Below are 16,538 nucleotides of genomic sequence, written 5' to 3'. Positions count from 1 at the left end.
CAGGTCAGGTACTCTAGCCCTAACCAAGAACCCGCTGGCTCATATTGGTTTGGTCAAGTTGATTTACTCCCCAGATGGTACCATCACTAGTCTAGTATGGTTCTGGAGAAACGTAGGATCATTATTCATATACATCCATTTTTTTCTTTCTAAAAAAAAATAAAGAAGAAAGTATGCTAACGTGTACCGATTCAACCAGGGACATCAAATTGGCTCCCACTAGATTCATGAAGAACAACCAATCTCTTACATTGACCCTTCAAAGTGGGCCCAAATATACAGTTGGCAAACTGTGTGTCTGTGAGTGTGTTACAAGTTAGAAAAATACATACTAGTGGCGTATGTTAGCATCAACTAGTGAAAGGGCCAAGCGGGACCAACTATTCACTTTGCAAACATTTAATGATTTAATGAAACTTTGTCTTTTAAATATTTGTGCAAAATCCACCGGCGTTCCCGAGAAGCTCGTTTCTCCATTTATACAACTTTCAGTAGTTCTTTCCAACTATTAAAAACCCAACAGCGATCTTACCCTCTCTCTCCCTCTCTCTCTCTCTCTCTCTCAAGTCAACTCTTCTCTCTGGGAAGTGAAAGGAAGACAGAACAACTTGCCTTCTTCAGTTGCTCTGACGTGGTTCTCTTTTCTTGTTGATTAATTCCCCACCAGAAGTGGGAATCCCAAACAAGAATTTGTGCTTGTGCAAGTTGGGATCTTCATCAAAATTAAGGTGATTTTTTCTTTCTTTTTTCGGTGGGTAATGCCATCTTTTCGCATCTTTCTTCTTTGATTCTGTTTTTGCTTCCCAACTGTTTCAATTGGTGCACCGAGTTTAAAACTTTAAAGCATCCGCAGATTACCCAAATGGCACTGATCACTAAACAAACTTTCGTCATTTCAATCTAAAACCAGGAAACTGAGCTAGAAGACTCAATCGGTGCCCGAACCGTCGAACGGGCATCAGACGATGCTTCCACGGAAATGGGTGGTTCCGTCTGAACTCTGAGGAAAATCCCGTGCCACTACAAAAGAGAAGGATGCATTCGGCGAATCACTGGGGAGGTTCGTTCGAGATCAATGCGGATTCCACGACGGAGGATGAGCGGAGCCGGAACATGGAGTACGACCGAGCGGCTCTGGCTCAGAACCTGGACGAGACGCAGCAGAGCTGGCTGTTAGGGCCCAAAGAGAAGAAGAAGAAGAAGTACGTGGACTTGGGCTGCATCGTTTGCAGCCGCAAGGCCTTCAAGTGGACCCTCTGGTCCATTTTGATCGCCTTTCTGGTGATTGCGCTTCCCACCATTATTGTCAAGACTCTGCCCAAGCACAAGAGCCGTCCTCCACCGCCCGACAATTACACAAATGCCCTCCACAAGGCCCTGCTCTTCTTCAACGCGCAAAAATGTAAGCTCCCTTTCTTGAGGGTATTTTTGTCCTATTATTCCTTTTACAGTCGGAGCACTGACTCGGTAAGTTAAATGATAAGCTATGTCAGTCTGTAACCAAACTTGTTGCTCAAGTTTGCCTAACGCTGGTCTCATACGGTTACTAAGTGGATTCCAATCGGACGGTTGACGGATTTTCACTTGTTTTGCATGAAAATATGACTTTGTCAAGCGGCCCTTTTCTTTTCATCGAGGGATCCTTGTATGAAGGGTACTCGTCTAGTTTTCTGACCTTAGATTGGTGGGGCCTCTCTTGGATTGGGGATGGCTGATGGCCCCGATACATTGATAGACGGTTCGGATCAAATTATATCAAGGCCTTTTTAGATCCACCCATTAAGGAGCTGCACATTTTCCAACGCAAGGATGAAATTTGACTTTATTTAATTGGGCCTACACTGTTGCCTGAGTCAAACTTGTAACTGGATCAACCAATTTTTAATGTTTTATTTACTTTTTTTTTTTTTTTTAATTTCATGCTCTTCCAATTTTCTCTCTCATAAATAAACAAGGCAGAGTTAAATCTGAAAAAAAAAGTAAACCATACACTCTCATGCATTTGCATTAGTGCAAATGCAAATGAAATTTGTACCCAAAAAACTAAGCCTATGAATTTTAAAATGTAAAAAGAGATATTTTATAGTTTTTTTTTTATTTTAATATTTTAGATACAATTAATCAAGCAAAATTGGATCATCATCAGCAGCAGCCTTTAACAGTGTTATTGTTAAAAGTAAGTTATATTTAATTTTCTGTGGATCCTTGTCATATAACTTTGATTAATGCGGTTTGCAGCTGGGAAGTTGCCGAAGAACAACGGGGTGTCATGGCGAGGAGATTCCGGCCTAAAAGACGGTTCAGACATGCCGGAAATAAAGGGCGGTCTGGTCGGAGGATATTACGATGCCGGAGACAATATCAAGTTCCACTTTCCGATGGCCTTCACAATGACCATGCTAAGCTGGAGTGTGATAGAATATAATCACAAATACAAGGCCATCGGAGAGTACAATCACGTAAGAGATGTCATAAAATGGGGCACTGATTACCTGCTCTTGACCTTCAATTCCAGTGCCACAACCATCGACAAAATCTACAGCCAAGTAAGATATGCATCATTTCAATTTCAATTGTGCTTTTGATTAATTTCGTTTTCATTGCAAGTAAGCAAAAGAAAATTAAATTTAATAAAAATAAATTAAACATTTACATTTACATCTCCATGCTTATGCACCAATACAAATGAAATTACATTGCAAACAAACTAAGTGTTCCAAAAAGTTTCAAAATTTCAATATGTACATACATACAGACATATTGGGTGTTTTGATACCTAACTTGCAGTGCAAATTAAACATTGCAAACAAACCAAGTGTTGCAAACAAACTAAGTGTTCCAAAAAGTTCCAAATGAAATTACATCTCCCATTATGCAAATAAACTAAATTGCAGTGCAAATTGCAAACAAAGTGTGCCTATAAAGATTCAATATTAATTAGGATCTGTTAGGGGTTTCTCTCCAAGGGTGACCAAAACAGAGCAAACCTAATCTGTTGGGCCGGGTTGGCAGGTTGGTGGGGCTCGGAACGCTTCTACCACACCGGATGACCATTACTGTTGGGAGAGACCGGAAGACATGGACTACGACCGACGAACACAAGTAGCTACTGCAGGGCCTGACCTTGCCGGAGAGATGGCAGCAGCCCTAGCATCGGCCTCGATCGTCTTCCGAGACGACCCGACCTACTCGCAGAAGCTCGTCAAAGGGGCCGCTGCTCTGTTCAAGTTCGCCCGGGACTCCGGCAAGCGGAATCCGTACTGCCGGGGGAACCCATACATTGAGCCATTCTACAATTCGACGGGGTACTACGACGAATACATGTGGGGTGCTGCATGGATGTACTACGCCACCGGCAATTCCAGCTACCTGGCGCTGGCGACGAACCCGGGGTTACCGAAGAATTCCAAAGCATTTTTGGGCATTCCTGACTTGAGTGTGTTCAGTTGGGACAACAAGCTGCCTGCAGCCCAGCTGCTGTTGACAAGGATGAGGATCTTCTTGAATCCTGGCTTTCCTTATGAGGACATGTTGAGAAGCTATCACAATGTCACTGGCATAAACATGTGTTCTTATCTCCATCGGTTTAATGTCTTCAATTGGACTAATGGTAAGGAACAGCAAGGATGATCTCTCATCTCTTCTTAGTTCTTTCACAAATCACAAAGGGTGGCAACTATTGGCCCAAATTGACTTGGGGGTATTCATGGTTTGGTTAACTGAAATCTGCTTTTTTTTTTTTTTTTTTTTTTAATTCAAACCGGTTTTTGGGTTTTGGAAAATCGTAAATCAAGGATTCAACTGAGATGAATGACAGAACATGTATTCGATCAATGCTTGTTGCAGGAGGAATGATTCAACTGAATCACGGACGGCCGCAACCCCTTCAGTATGTAGCTAATGCTGCTTTCTTGGCTTCCCTTTATGTTGACTACATGAATGCCACGGGCGTTCCTGGATGGTTCTGTGGGCCAAATTACATTGCATCAGACGTTCTTCGCCAGTTTGCCACCTCTCAGGTTTGTATTCATCCTTGGCTCCATTTGTTTGCAATACAAATCTGAACCGGATACAAATTTTGCTCGTGGTTCAGATTGTTGTGGCTATGATTTAAGTTAATATATCCGCTGCCAAACGTGTATCTTTGTCTTATTTGCACTCATTAGCAGTGCAAATTTGCATCACCCTCCTATCTTTATTCTTTTCATAGTGTCGGAACTACATAATTTTGCATCCTATCTTATTTGTCCTAAACAAATAGCCTTCATCCTGCCTCCATTCTCTTTCAAGGACTGGGATATTACGTATCAGGTTTGTAGATAAACTGGTTCGACCATAGTTGGGTTTAAAGGCGAACCGATTCGACCGTAATAAAAAAATTGTTTTCAATTAGGTACATTTTTAGTATTTTGTTGTCTGTATTCAAGTATACATTGTTCCTTACAGAGTCTGGGGTCTTGCAGATTGACTACATTCTAGGGAAGAACCCTTTGAAGATGAGCTACGTGGTAGGGTATGGCTCCAAGTACCCAAAGCATGTGCACCATCGGGGTGCATCCATACCTCATGATCATAATAAGTACTCATGTACCGGTGGATGGAAGTGGAGAGACAGTCGTAACCCTAATCCCAACACCATTGTGGGAGCTATGGTTGGTGGTCCGGACCGGTTTGACCAGTTTCGGGACGTACGAACCAATTACAACTACACTGAGCCCACATTGGCTGGAAATGCAGGACTGGTTGCAGCACTTGTCTCCTTAACGGGCAGTGCTGGTGGCGGCATTGACAAGAACACCATCTTTTCAGCAGTCCCTCCCCTCTACCCATTGACTCCACCACCCCCGCCACCATGGAAGCCATGAAAGCTGCCGTTGCTGAGGAAAGTATATGACTGGTGGTGTTACTTACTTAATTGGCCTAAAGTTTTGTGTTCTTATTTATATATAAACATTCAATAATCGGTGTGAATTTTTTATTTGTACGATATTAGCACCATGAATATATATATATATATATATTATATGGTAGGACTACCATTTGTAGCAGAATTAATTAAGCCAGTTCAATTTTGATCCATTTATGTGATGAATAACACAACATCACCATTATGTTGTGTAGTTGTTAGGGCTGTAAATAGTATCCATTTCAAAGACTGAAGAAGCTATAAGCTGCACCATTATTTGCATATCCAATAAATAGAGTCATATATCTTAGGATTCGGTTTTCTTTCTTTGAGTTGAAATTCCAACATCTGTCAAGTATGATGATGTTCAGGTTATATAGCCTTGGGAGCTTTGCCCACAATGTTGAATTCAGTTTTGTTATTTGTATATAAGTTATAACTGGTTGAGAGAAATGCCTTCTATATTATGTTCATGGCAACCCCTGAACTTATGAGCATTGCATTCATTATTTTCTTTTAAGATTCTATTTTTCCTACAAGTACATTTGGGAAATGAAATTGTCTCTCCATTTGGGTGGCAAGTAAGTGGTTTAATCGATTATAGTTGAATAATAATTTTTTAAATAGAAAGAAATAACAAATAATTACATAAATAAAAAAACTGTAAAAATTTGGGCATATCATTAATATTATATATTAATAACATTAAATAAAAATAAGTGTGATAAACCAAAACTACTTTTTGTTAATAATGGAAATGAAATATAAATTTTAAAACTGGCTAAGAAAAGAAATCTTTTCTTGTCTAGGTGGCAGGTCAATGATTCAACCTTTTGGGTCAAATGGGTCACATGATGTCATAATTATATATGCATCATATAACAAGAATAAAAATTTTGAAACCACCCAACAAACGAAATTGCTTTTTATCCAAGTTAAATGGTCAACCTATAACGCCATAACTTGAAATTTTGAAAGTAGATAGAAATACAAAAAATACAAAAGTTCATAGACAAATTTGGACACATCTTTAATATTGTGTATTCATCATATTAAACAAAAGTAAATTTGAAAAAGAGAACTATTTTATTAATGATGGAAATGGATTGTAGAATTTAAAATTGACTTGAAAACAAACCTGTTTTTTCTGTTTTTCATCTAAATTATGGGTCAGGGGTTCAACCATCTAGATTATATGGGTCAAACCCATGATGTCTTAATTAAAAAATAAAAATGTAAAAAAATATAATAATACAAAATGTTATTGGAAAAACATATAAAATTGGTAAAAAAAAATAAAAGTGATAAAGAATATGTTTTATTAATGATAATGAAATTAATATAAAAAGTTATAAAAAAGAAAATTAATGTTAAGAAATAAGCATGATACTTAACTAAGCGAGTTAAATGATTCAACTAGCTAGATTACCATGTTATAGAAGAAGTCAATGATATTTTGCAAGCAAGCATTTTTGTGGTAAAATGGGCTGAGAATCCTTGTTGGATGATGAGTTAGTAAGTTTGACGGATTGATGTTATCACAAGATTAAAAAAAAAAAGCATTGATAAAAGACCATTGTTCTAAAAACTAATTAAACTGCATTTCCGTCTAGGTTAAACAAATCAACATGTGAGGTTATAAATTAAATAAGAAAAATACAAAACATACAAAAATGAAAAATTGAACAGTATTTAATATTATATATTCATTATTTTAAAAATTATGTTTGAAAATAAGAATTATTGTTATCAATGAAGAAAATGGATAAAAGTAAAATTAATCTCTTAACCATGGCCCATTAACTTAGGCGAAAAAAGTCAGTAGTTCAATCAATTGAGTGATTTGATTGTTGACCAAATCAATTTTTTTTTTCCAACAAGGCAATTTGGATTGACATAAAAACTTATTTGGGTGATAGGTGAATCAATTTGTGTGGTTTAACCGCAAGTTGAGAATATTGATATAAACCAACCAACAACAACAACAACAATTTGTTGTTAGTGTAACATGAGTATAATACTCTGAAAGCATCATAACTTTTTCCCTCTATATATATACTAATGCTACACCAGTTAACCTTAAATTGGCCATCCCTATCTAGGAACTATAACATTTTCTTTTGGAAAGAAAAAGGAAGTGAAGAAATATGGTCAATCCAAATCAACCTGAATCCAACCCATGGCATTGGGTTGGGTTAGGGTTAGAGTTGGGCCTTCAATGATTCAGTTTAGGGTAGGGCCAACCTCAAAGCAACCTATCATAGCCCAACTTGCACACCTACGTGTGTATACAGGTAGGTCGTAGGGATGATCATGGTCCAAGCCTTCCAGGCCTAATATATAAAGTATAGGGTATTCCAATCTGGACTCTCTAGCTGAACCTGAATTTGACCAAGTTGGGGCTCAAAATCTAGGCCCGCTGGTCAGGCCGGGCTTGGGCCTGATCGTTTTCTAGTAAAACCCAGCCCAACCCGGCCAAGCCCATGAACAGGTTCAAGATCAAGCGTAGTTTGCAAGCAATGTGCAAAGATACTTTGCTCGATGGAGACACAAACGTAGGCTCATTGGCTGGGCATATACATGGTTAATGAATTTGGTGCCTCACAACATTAGATATTGGGAAGAATTTCTGAAATAAGTTTTGAAGGAAGTGGTTTTTCATAAAAAGGGGAAATGATATTGACTGACTTTGCACAATGTACATCAGCAAAACCTAAAACGAAATGGACTTCATTGGAAAATCCCGTAAATTGTTCTTGATGAGTAGTACATAAAGAAAAGGACTTTGTTGGTGAGAATTTGAATCTGAAAGCTTTTTTTTTTTTTTTCACAGTGGGAATGTGTTAATAGAACAAAGAAGTTGGTGAGGAAGCCAATATCACCACCAACTGGGAGACAATAGAGGAAAGGCTTGCGAACAGTCAAGCAAGAAGACAATATGTGGAAGGAAGAATTTAGGAAGGGGAAGAAATTACTTTAATAGTAGTTATCGAGGGGACCGGATCTAGTATGCACAACATAGTAAGCAGATTCAAGCAAGCCAGTAGGGGCGTATCAGCTAGTATCAGTCCTTTTTTTTCTTTTTTTTTTCAAAACTAGTTCAGGGGGGCGGGTTTAAGGCTCCTCCACCCCGTTAACCAATCAGAACCTTGATACACCCTCTCTAGGGGTGTATCGGGGTACTCCCGATATGATACATATCAGCCGATATGGGCCAATACATGTCGATACTTTAAACATTGGATTCAAGGATAGGCTGAAGGTATTTTAAGGGACAGATATCAAAAAAATTTCTAAGTACTCATTGAACATGCTTACATAACTCAAGCCACCTATAGAGCAGGAAATGAATAACGTTGATTGGTTAGAATTCCGCTAGATGGCAATGCACACAAGTTCACTTTTGCTATGACACTGTCGTGATGGAAGGCTAAAAAGGAAAATCATGGCCTTGCATTTATTGCAATGGATCCATCAAGTCACTTCATTGAATTCAAGGTAGGGCCATGGCAACACATCAAAGGTTTTGATTTAATTGTTTGTCTTTTGTTTTTGTTTTCTTTTTTTTGACAAGAGAATAGTTGTTTGTTGTAGCATCATGGATTGCTACATTCTAAGGAGGTTTAGGGGGTGGTCTATAGTGCAGATGAGAAATTGGTGCCCTAAGGCAAGGATCAATCCACACCACACCACAATCCGTAGCTGTTTTGAACTATAGATAGATTGTATGGACCGGACCAGTCCGCACCCACGGTGGCGTTTTGTAGGCGTGATGTGGATGAATTCACACCACACTTTTTGATTCTATGTATCTCATATACATTTTATGGAAGATCTACACAGTCGGTCATAAATGTCTAATTTTTGCATTTTATATGACAAATAAATTGAAAAAAAGGCATCAATATGTAGATAACAATTGCATTTTTTAAATAATTAAAAAAATATTATTTTAAATATTAAAAAATAAAAAATAAATTTTTTAAATAATTAAAAAAATATTATTTTAAATATTAAAAAATAAAAAATAATATTTTAAATATTATTTTATTTAAATTAGGAGAACCGCTGGACTTATGCTAGAATTAATATTAAAAATTATTATTTTATTGATAAAATATAAAAAAATTAAATAAAATAAGAGTAATTGGACCAATGTAGCGTAGGTGCGATACATTGAAACCTTCCCACAAATTGTCCACACCATCTACTACACTCAAACAAGGTTCAGAGTATCGATACGTACGTATCGTTTCGGGAGCTCCCCAATACGCCCTACATGGTGTATTGGGGTTCTGACTGGTTCAGGGGGTGGAGGAGCCTTAAACAGGCCCCCCTGAACGAGTTTTGAAAGAGAATTTAAAAAAAAAAAAGGGTTCAAAAGGCTATTGATATCGCCCCATACGCATATTTTGAACCTTGCATTCAAGGTTCAAAATTTTGTCACATATTGGCCTGTATTGTTGGCTTTAGTGATTTGACTTGTTTCAAAGGGTAGACAAGCCTAAACTGACCCCACTGAATAGGTTTTGAAAAATAAGTTAAGAAAAAGGGGGTGTGAAGCAATGTCAAAAATACAAATATGTATATCACAAATACAGTGTTTAGAAATACCATACACAAGGTTTTGCACCGAACAAACTTGTATTTGCACTCTTCCCAAACTGAGCCTTATTAAATTCAAGAGAGAGTACGGTATAACTTTCTCAAAACCAAAATGGAGTTAGGTTGGCTTAATTCACTTCCACAGTGCAAGTGAATGGAGTATTTACTTCCAACAACAATCATTACTTTAGAGGTGTACAATACTCCCACAACAGCATAATGGTGCCTTTAATCATACTAGAGATCGTCCTAAATACCTCTTCCACCTTCCAAGCTTCTCTCTTCCCTGAGAAATTAAAAAAAAAACAATAATTAAGTATTTCTATAGCATAAAACCCAACACTCGATCACAATTTTTATTTCTCACTATAATGGTCTCTATAAGTTCTAAGACTGATTACGGAACACATAATTGTTATTTAGGAAGAGTAATGCAAACAGATATTTAGCTCCCGTTCCAAGAATAGCTAACCGTCTTAGGCTTGCTCAATGAAACACAACTGTTATTTAGGACTTTCTAAACCTATTAAACCATGGAACCCAGTCCTCTGTTGTTGAGAATAAATTTTAATAACTCATGTTACATGGGTCAGCTGTCTAATTAAGTAGTTATCCAGAATTTTTCTGTACAAGGAATATTCTCCCATTCCAGCAACAACATTTCATTATCAAAAGAAATAATAAAATGGGAATAGTGTATCTACTAGCTAATAAAAAAAGCCCATTACCCAATGTTGGACACAGATATCTAGGATTGGATTGGATACAGGTCTAACCTTTGGCATTATTTTGTTATTTTTGCACAAAGTGTAATGCTGAAAATAAATTGATAAAAGTTTTTTTTTTGGCAAATAAATAGATAAAAAGTTAAAAGCATGGTGTGAACATATTAAATGGAACTATCTTTAACCCTTCCCTGAATTTTAGACACTAGGCGTCGTAAAGCCAATTATTTAAGTTTTCAGGCACATTTGAAGGCATATTCAAGGTGGCCAGGACTGACCCATGAACAATGAGCTTCAATATTTAAAAAGTGAATTTCAAGATCATTCAGGTCCATATTTCTAAAATGCTAAGGGAACTTAGTCACCAATAGAGTAATGGGATGCAAGGGCCTTCCAGATAGGGGACCCAACTCACTTGATCCATCCAACCCATCCATTTAAGATGTGGGTTGGATATGGGCTCCACTGACCCATTGGGCTAAATAAAGTTGTATAGTAGTTACAACTTGGTACAAGGAAGTTATTATCAATTGCCCTATTAGTTAGAATTCAACTTTTGAGATGTCTTGTGTTATGAAATTCAAAGATGCGTTTCCAAGATTTAAAGAAAGGAAGCCAAACTATGACTACCTACCATCTCCTGAAGAAAGGAAAAAGGTGGAGAAAGTGTGTGTGGTACTTGAAGTTTTGAGTGTAGTTATTAACATTATTTCTAGTTAGTCATTTTATTTCTGTTTATGTGCTTATGTACAGTTTTAATAGAGACTTCCTGTCCCATACTTAAGTGGGGGGCAGTTAGTCTTTGTACAACTAATTAGAGGCCAATTCATATTAGGGTCGACTGATAGGGTTTATGCTATCAGATTCGACTGTTCTTCTTTCTCCTTTACTCTCTACTGGTTCGAACTACTTAAACACAGCTGTCAAAACATAGTATCAGAGCCATAAATGAAGGAGAAGGCTGACTTCAAGATTTCCCTCCTGCGATTTCAAGTTCTCTTCTTTTTTCTTCTTCTTTGGGCTGTGAATCTGAGGTACACAATCTGATAGCTACGGCATCTGTTATTTATTTATTTTAGGACTGTTGCAATCCCTATTACAAGTATTAGGAAGGTGCGGCAACCCTAGGATATCAGCCTAATACTGTTGTCACCATGTGTGACAGCCCTAGTCGTGTGGTGGTGCTTGTGGTGTTTATTCTCCACTGAACAATTTCAAGAGGGTTTGTGTGTGGTTGTTCGAGTTGTTGCATTGCTGTCATGGTGACTACTATTTCTGGGTTGTTAGTAGTGGTGTGAACAGATTTTTTTTTCTTTTTTTTTGTGTGGTTGCTTGAGTGTTGTATTGTTGTAATGGTGCCTAATGCTTCTAGGATGTCAGCAGTGGTGTGAACAGAAAAAAAATTGTGCTGAAAGAAGTGGCCGAATACCTCAGCCTAGTAGCTTTCATCAATGTTCTAATCTGGATGGTAGCCGAATCTGGTCAAAACATCCAGTTTTTAACCTGAATGTTAGTCTACATCAAGTTGTTGATTGTGACTAGTTGTGAGATTGTTATCAGTGTGCTGTAGTGTTTCCTTGACAACAGTATTTGGTTGGTGACTGAGAGCTCAGCATTAAAGATAGCAGTGGGGGACATAATGGCAGCAATGGGAGATAGTTCTAGTGATAAAAAATCAAGTGTGATGATCCCCTCCGATTATTTGGGTGTGCAGATGACCTCCATTAAACTTAATGGTGAGAATTATGTGCAATGGGCCACGTCAGTGGAAGTTTTCCTCAAGGCAAAGAGGAAAGTGAAACACGTGAAAGAAGATAAACCATCGGCTGATTCTCCAAGGTTTGATGATTGGGAACAGGAAGATGCCCAAATCATGACATTGTTATGGAATAGTATGGAACCCAAATAAGTGCCAACTTTATGTTCTTGGATACAGCTAAGGACATATCGGAACATGCCAAAAAGCTTTATTCTGGGCAGGATAATACTACAAGGGTATATCAGCTCTATTAGGAGTATTTCGATTTGCAGCAAGGGAATAAAATCCTAGAAGTGTACTATGCCAGTATGAATAACCTCAGAAATGAACTCAATGTCTATCTACCATCCCCTCACTCCAAATGTTAAGGTTTAGCAACAACAGAGGGAACAACTAGATGCCACTAGGTTCTTAGTGGGGTTGAAATCAGAATATGAACCAGTTAAGGCCCAAATATTGGGAAACTCTACTCTTCCTACACTTGAGGAAGTTTTTGCACGACTTCGTAGGATTTCTTTGGGATCTACAGAGAATCCCATACAGTCTGACAAATCGGAATTTGTGATAGCCAGAGGAGGTGGGGGTGGTACTAGAGGGGGAGGACATGCCTCCTGAGGAGGTCGTGGTGGTTCCGTATTTGGCTGTGGTGGTGGTCGTGACTTAGGGGGAGGCCGTGGTAAAGGAAAAAGTAACCCTACAAGGAAGTGTACCCATTGTGGCAGGGATGAACATTCGGTGAATTTCTGTTATGATCTCCATGGCCCTCCTTCTAGATGGGCTAATCATGCAGTAGATGGTGGGGTTGATGTCAATGATAACCAACAAGCAGATTTAACACCTTCCACATCAACATCTATTTCTGAGAAGGAGATGGTGAATGTACCGCGTGATGAGTATGAGAGGTTCCTCCTACTTCACAGCATACTACAACCACCCTTGCCCACTCAAGTATAACTTTTCTAGCATCCAAACCCTCTCCCTGGATTATTGGCTCTGGAGCCTCTGATCACATGACCGGGACTCCAGGTGTGTTCTCTTCCCTCTCTGAAATTCCACATCTCAAACTGTTGCCCTTGCCAACGGTTCCTCTTCTCCCATCTGTGGTGTTGGTAATGTTGACACGACTTCTCTTTCTTTATCATCTGTTCTATATGTCCCTAAGTTTCCATTCAATCTTATGTCTGTTAGTAAATTAACCAAGACTCTTAATTGCTCTATTACATTTTTCCCTTCCTTTTGTGTTTTTTAGGATCTCAAGACAGGGAAGAAGATTGGTGGGGGGCATGAGGCTAGTGGATTGTATTACTTCAGACTTCACTCACTCTTCTACAGTGGCATTGCCGACTGGGACATTCATCTCTCAGGAACTCAAGATACTGGTTCCGTCTTTGAGTCATTTGTTGTCTTTACAATGTGAGTCGTGTCAATATGGGAAACATTGTCGGGTTCCCTTTAGTCCTAGAGTTGATAGTCGTATGTTGAGTCATTTTGCTTTGGTTCATTCAGATGTTTGGGGTCTGATTAAAATAGAGTCTTATAATGGTTACAAGTATTTTGTCAATTTTATTGATGATTGTTCAAGGATGACATGGATTTATTTAATGAAAAAAATGAGTGAATTATTTTCCATTTTTCAAAAATTTCAGGCTGAAATACACACACAATTTGGTGTTCCAATCAAAGTTCTTCGTTCAAATAGCGGTCGTGAATACTTTCTTACTTCCTTTCAACAATATTTAGAATAGCATGGCATCATTCATCAAACTTCATGTACATCCACTCCTCAACAAAATGGGGTGGCTAAACGAAAGAACCGTCATCTCCTTCAAACTGCTCGGTCTATTCTTCATCATATGAGTGTTCCTAAACGATTTTGGAGTGATGTTGTACTTACTGCGTGTTTCCTTATTAATCGGGTGACCTCCTTCATTCTTCATGGTCGGTCTCCCTTTTCTAATTTGTTCCCCACCTTGTCTCCCTTTTCATTAACACCCCGCATCTTTGGCTGTGTGTGCTTTGTTCACAATCTGAGTCCTAGGATAGACAAGCTGGATGCACGCTCTATTAAGTGTGTCTTTCTTGGCTACTCTTCGACTCAAAAAGGGTACACGTAGTACAATCCCATTACTCGAAGGTGCTATGTCTATCCTGATGTTACCTTTTTTGAGTTTGTCCCCTTCTTGGGACCTGAAGCATCGGTGTCTCCACTTTTGCTTCCTCTTCCTCTTCCAGTCAGTGATCCCGTTCCGGTTGTTCCAGTTGGGGTTGACCCTTCACCTTCTCCAGTGCAGATCCCTATTGAACGACCACCGATCCGGCACGTGTGTACTCATCGACAGACACCGGCTCCTCCTCCAGCTTCTACCTTGTCTACGGATCCTGTTGTTGCTCCTGTCCAGAACCTTCAGGACTTGATCTTCCCATTGCTTTACGAAAAGGTAAACGTAATTGTACCCTCCATCCCATTTCCAATTTTGTTTCAGTCTCTCGCCTTTCCGCTTCACATCGCCAGTTTGTTTCACTACTGTCATCTATTTCTATACCTAAGAATGTCCAAGAGGCTCTTAGCTCACTTGGGTGGCGGTAGGCAATGGATGAGGAACTCTCTGCCCTTCAGCATACTCAAACGTGGGAGATCACTACTCTTCCTCTCGGTAAGCATGTTGTGGGTTGTAAATAGGTGTATACTGTTAAATACTTTCCGGATAGTAGTGTGGAGCGTTTGAAGGCCAGACTTGTTGCTAAAGGTTATTCACAGTTGTATGGGGTGGATTATATGGAGACCTTCTCTCCAGTGGCTAAGATTGGCTCTGTTCGTGTCTTAATTTCCCTAGCAGTTATGTATGATTGACCCTTGTTTCAACTTGACATTAAAAATGCCTTCCTTCATGGTGACCTTATGGAGGAGGTATATATGGAGCAACCACCTGGGTTTGTTGCTCAGGGGGAGGATGGTAAGGCGTGCAAATTGAAAAAGGCAATTTATGGGTTGAAACAATTGCCTCGTGCTTGGTTTGGGAAGTTTAGTGAAGTGGTGAAGAATTTTGGAATGAAACAATGCTAGGTTGACCACTCGGTGTTCAACTATGATTCAGAAGCCGGAAAGATTTTATTAGTGGTCTATGTGGATGATATTGTCATAACTGGTAGTGACAAATTGGGGATCGATAAACTAAAGGTCTTTCTGCAAAACCATTTTCAAACAAAAGACCTTGAGACATTGAAGTATTTCTTGGGTATAAAAGTTGCTAGATCAAAACAAGGTGTAAACCTGTGCCAAAGAAAATATGTTCTTGATCTGCTGGATGAAATAGGACTGTTAAGTGCAAAACCGGTTGAAACTCCCATGGAGCCAAATGCTAAGTTAGTAGTGATACAGGGGAAATATTTGATGATCTTGGAAGGTATAGACGGTTAGTGGAGAAGCTGAACTATTTGACTATCACGAGACCAAACATCTCCTTTGCAGTCAGTGTGGTGAGCCAATTTATGCAAAACCCTCGGATACCTCATTGGGATGCAGATCTTAGAATTGTAAGGTACCTGAAGGGAGCTCCAGGCCGTGGGCTATTGTACAAACCAGGAGGAAGGCTTGAGGTAATTGGGTATACAAATGCAGATTGGGCAGGCTCTATGTCTGATAGAATATCTACTATAGGTTACTGAACATTTCTTGGAGGAAATCTTATGACATGGAAGAGTAAGAAGCAGACGGTTGTGGAAAGGAGCAGTGTTGAAGCCGAATATATAGCCATGGCACACACTACATGTGAACTAGTATGGTTGAGGAATCTCCTACAAGAAATCGGGTTCTCCATGGATAGACCTATGAAATTGTACTATGACAATCAAGCTACACCCCACATCTCATCTAATCCAGTTTTTCATGAGAGAACAAAGCACATAGAGATTGATTGCCACTTTGTGAGGGAGAAGGTCCTTACTGGAGAGAGAAGCACAGAACATGTGGGCTCAGGTGATCAATGGGCAGATTTATTTACAAAAGGCTTAAGCTCAGGAAGAGTGAATTTTATATGTAATAAGTGGGGATTATATGACATATATTCTCCAGCTTGAGGGGGAGTGTTAGAGCTAGCCGAATAAGGGTAGATTAGTCATTTTATTTCTGTTAAGTTATGTGCTTATGTGACAGTTTTAATAGAGACTTCCTGTCCCATACTTAAGTGGGGGGCAGTTTAGTCTTTGTACAACTAATTAGAGGCTAATTCATATTAGGGTCGACTGATAGGGTTTATGCCATCATATTCGACTGCTCTTCTTCTTCCTTCTTCTTCTTCTTTCTCCCTTACTCTCTACTGGTTCGAACTACTTAAACACAACTGTCAAAACACTAGTAATGACTATCATACTTCTAATTTGTACCTCAATGAAATATATGGGGTGCAAGAAATTCTAAACTTGAAGTTTGTGGATGAAAATGATTTCATTTTATGGATGATTGGAAAGATGAAGGGGAAGTTTGTTAAGTATTGGGATGAATGTGATTTGTTAGTGGTAGTGACTTTTGTCTTGGATCCGACTT

The 16,538-nt window shown here is 38.8% G+C and overlaps 2 protein-coding genes across 10 annotated transcripts in view; one reads left to right on the top strand and one right to left on the bottom strand.

The window, feature by feature from the left end:
* Positions 1–435: 435 nt before the first annotated feature.
* On the top strand, positions 436–5,229 carry LOC148873493 (endoglucanase 12-like). The gene is made up of 6 exons (XM_088981777.1): positions 436–728; positions 911–1,402; positions 2,239–2,546; positions 3,013–3,610; positions 3,847–4,019; positions 4,464–5,229. Exons 2-6 carry the CDS (start codon positions 1,036–1,038, stop codon positions 4,863–4,865), a joined length of 1,848 nt encoding a protein of 615 aa, XP_088837903.1. The 5' UTR covers positions 436–728; positions 911–1,035; the 3' UTR covers positions 4,866–5,229.
* A 4,235-nt stretch (positions 5,230–9,464) lies between these two features.
* HOL3 (S-adenosyl-L-methionine-dependent methyltransferases superfamily protein) overlaps positions 9,465–16,538 on the bottom strand; it is a 56,601-nt gene continuing 49,527 nt past the window's right edge. For all 9 annotated transcript variants that reach the window (XM_088961974.1, XM_088961977.1, XM_088961979.1 and 6 more), the window contains one exon: positions 9,465–9,797. In XM_088961974.1, coding sequence (XP_088818100.1) covers positions 9,744–9,797 — 54 coding nt within the window. In that variant the 3' untranslated portion in view covers positions 9,465–9,743. The remainder of the gene's footprint in view (positions 9,798–16,538) is intronic.

Source organism: Nelumbo lutea, chromosome 1 (assembly GCF_056320005.1).
Source record: "Nelumbo lutea isolate HS-2025 chromosome 1, American lotus-T2T, whole genome shotgun sequence".
Taxonomy (NCBI): Eukaryota; Viridiplantae; Streptophyta; class Magnoliopsida; order Proteales; family Nelumbonaceae; genus Nelumbo; species Nelumbo lutea.
This window is presented reverse-complemented; position numbering and strand designations above follow the sequence as displayed.

What these genes read in the sequence shown, in the direction of transcription:
- LOC148873493 (XM_088981777.1), top strand. Translation starts at nt 1,036, where the DNA reads ATGCATTCGGCGAATCACTGGGGAGGTTCGTTCGAGATCAATGCGGAT. An exon ending in CTTCTTCAACGCGCAAAAAT is followed by an intron (nt 1,403 to 2,238) that starts GTAAGCTCCCTT and finishes TGCGGTTTGCAG; the next exon opens with CTGGGAAGTTGCCGAAGAAC. An exon ending in GCCAGTTTGCCACCTCTCAG is followed by an intron (nt 4,020 to 4,463) that starts GTTTGTATTCAT and finishes GGGGTCTTGCAG; the next exon opens with ATTGACTACATTCTAGGGAA.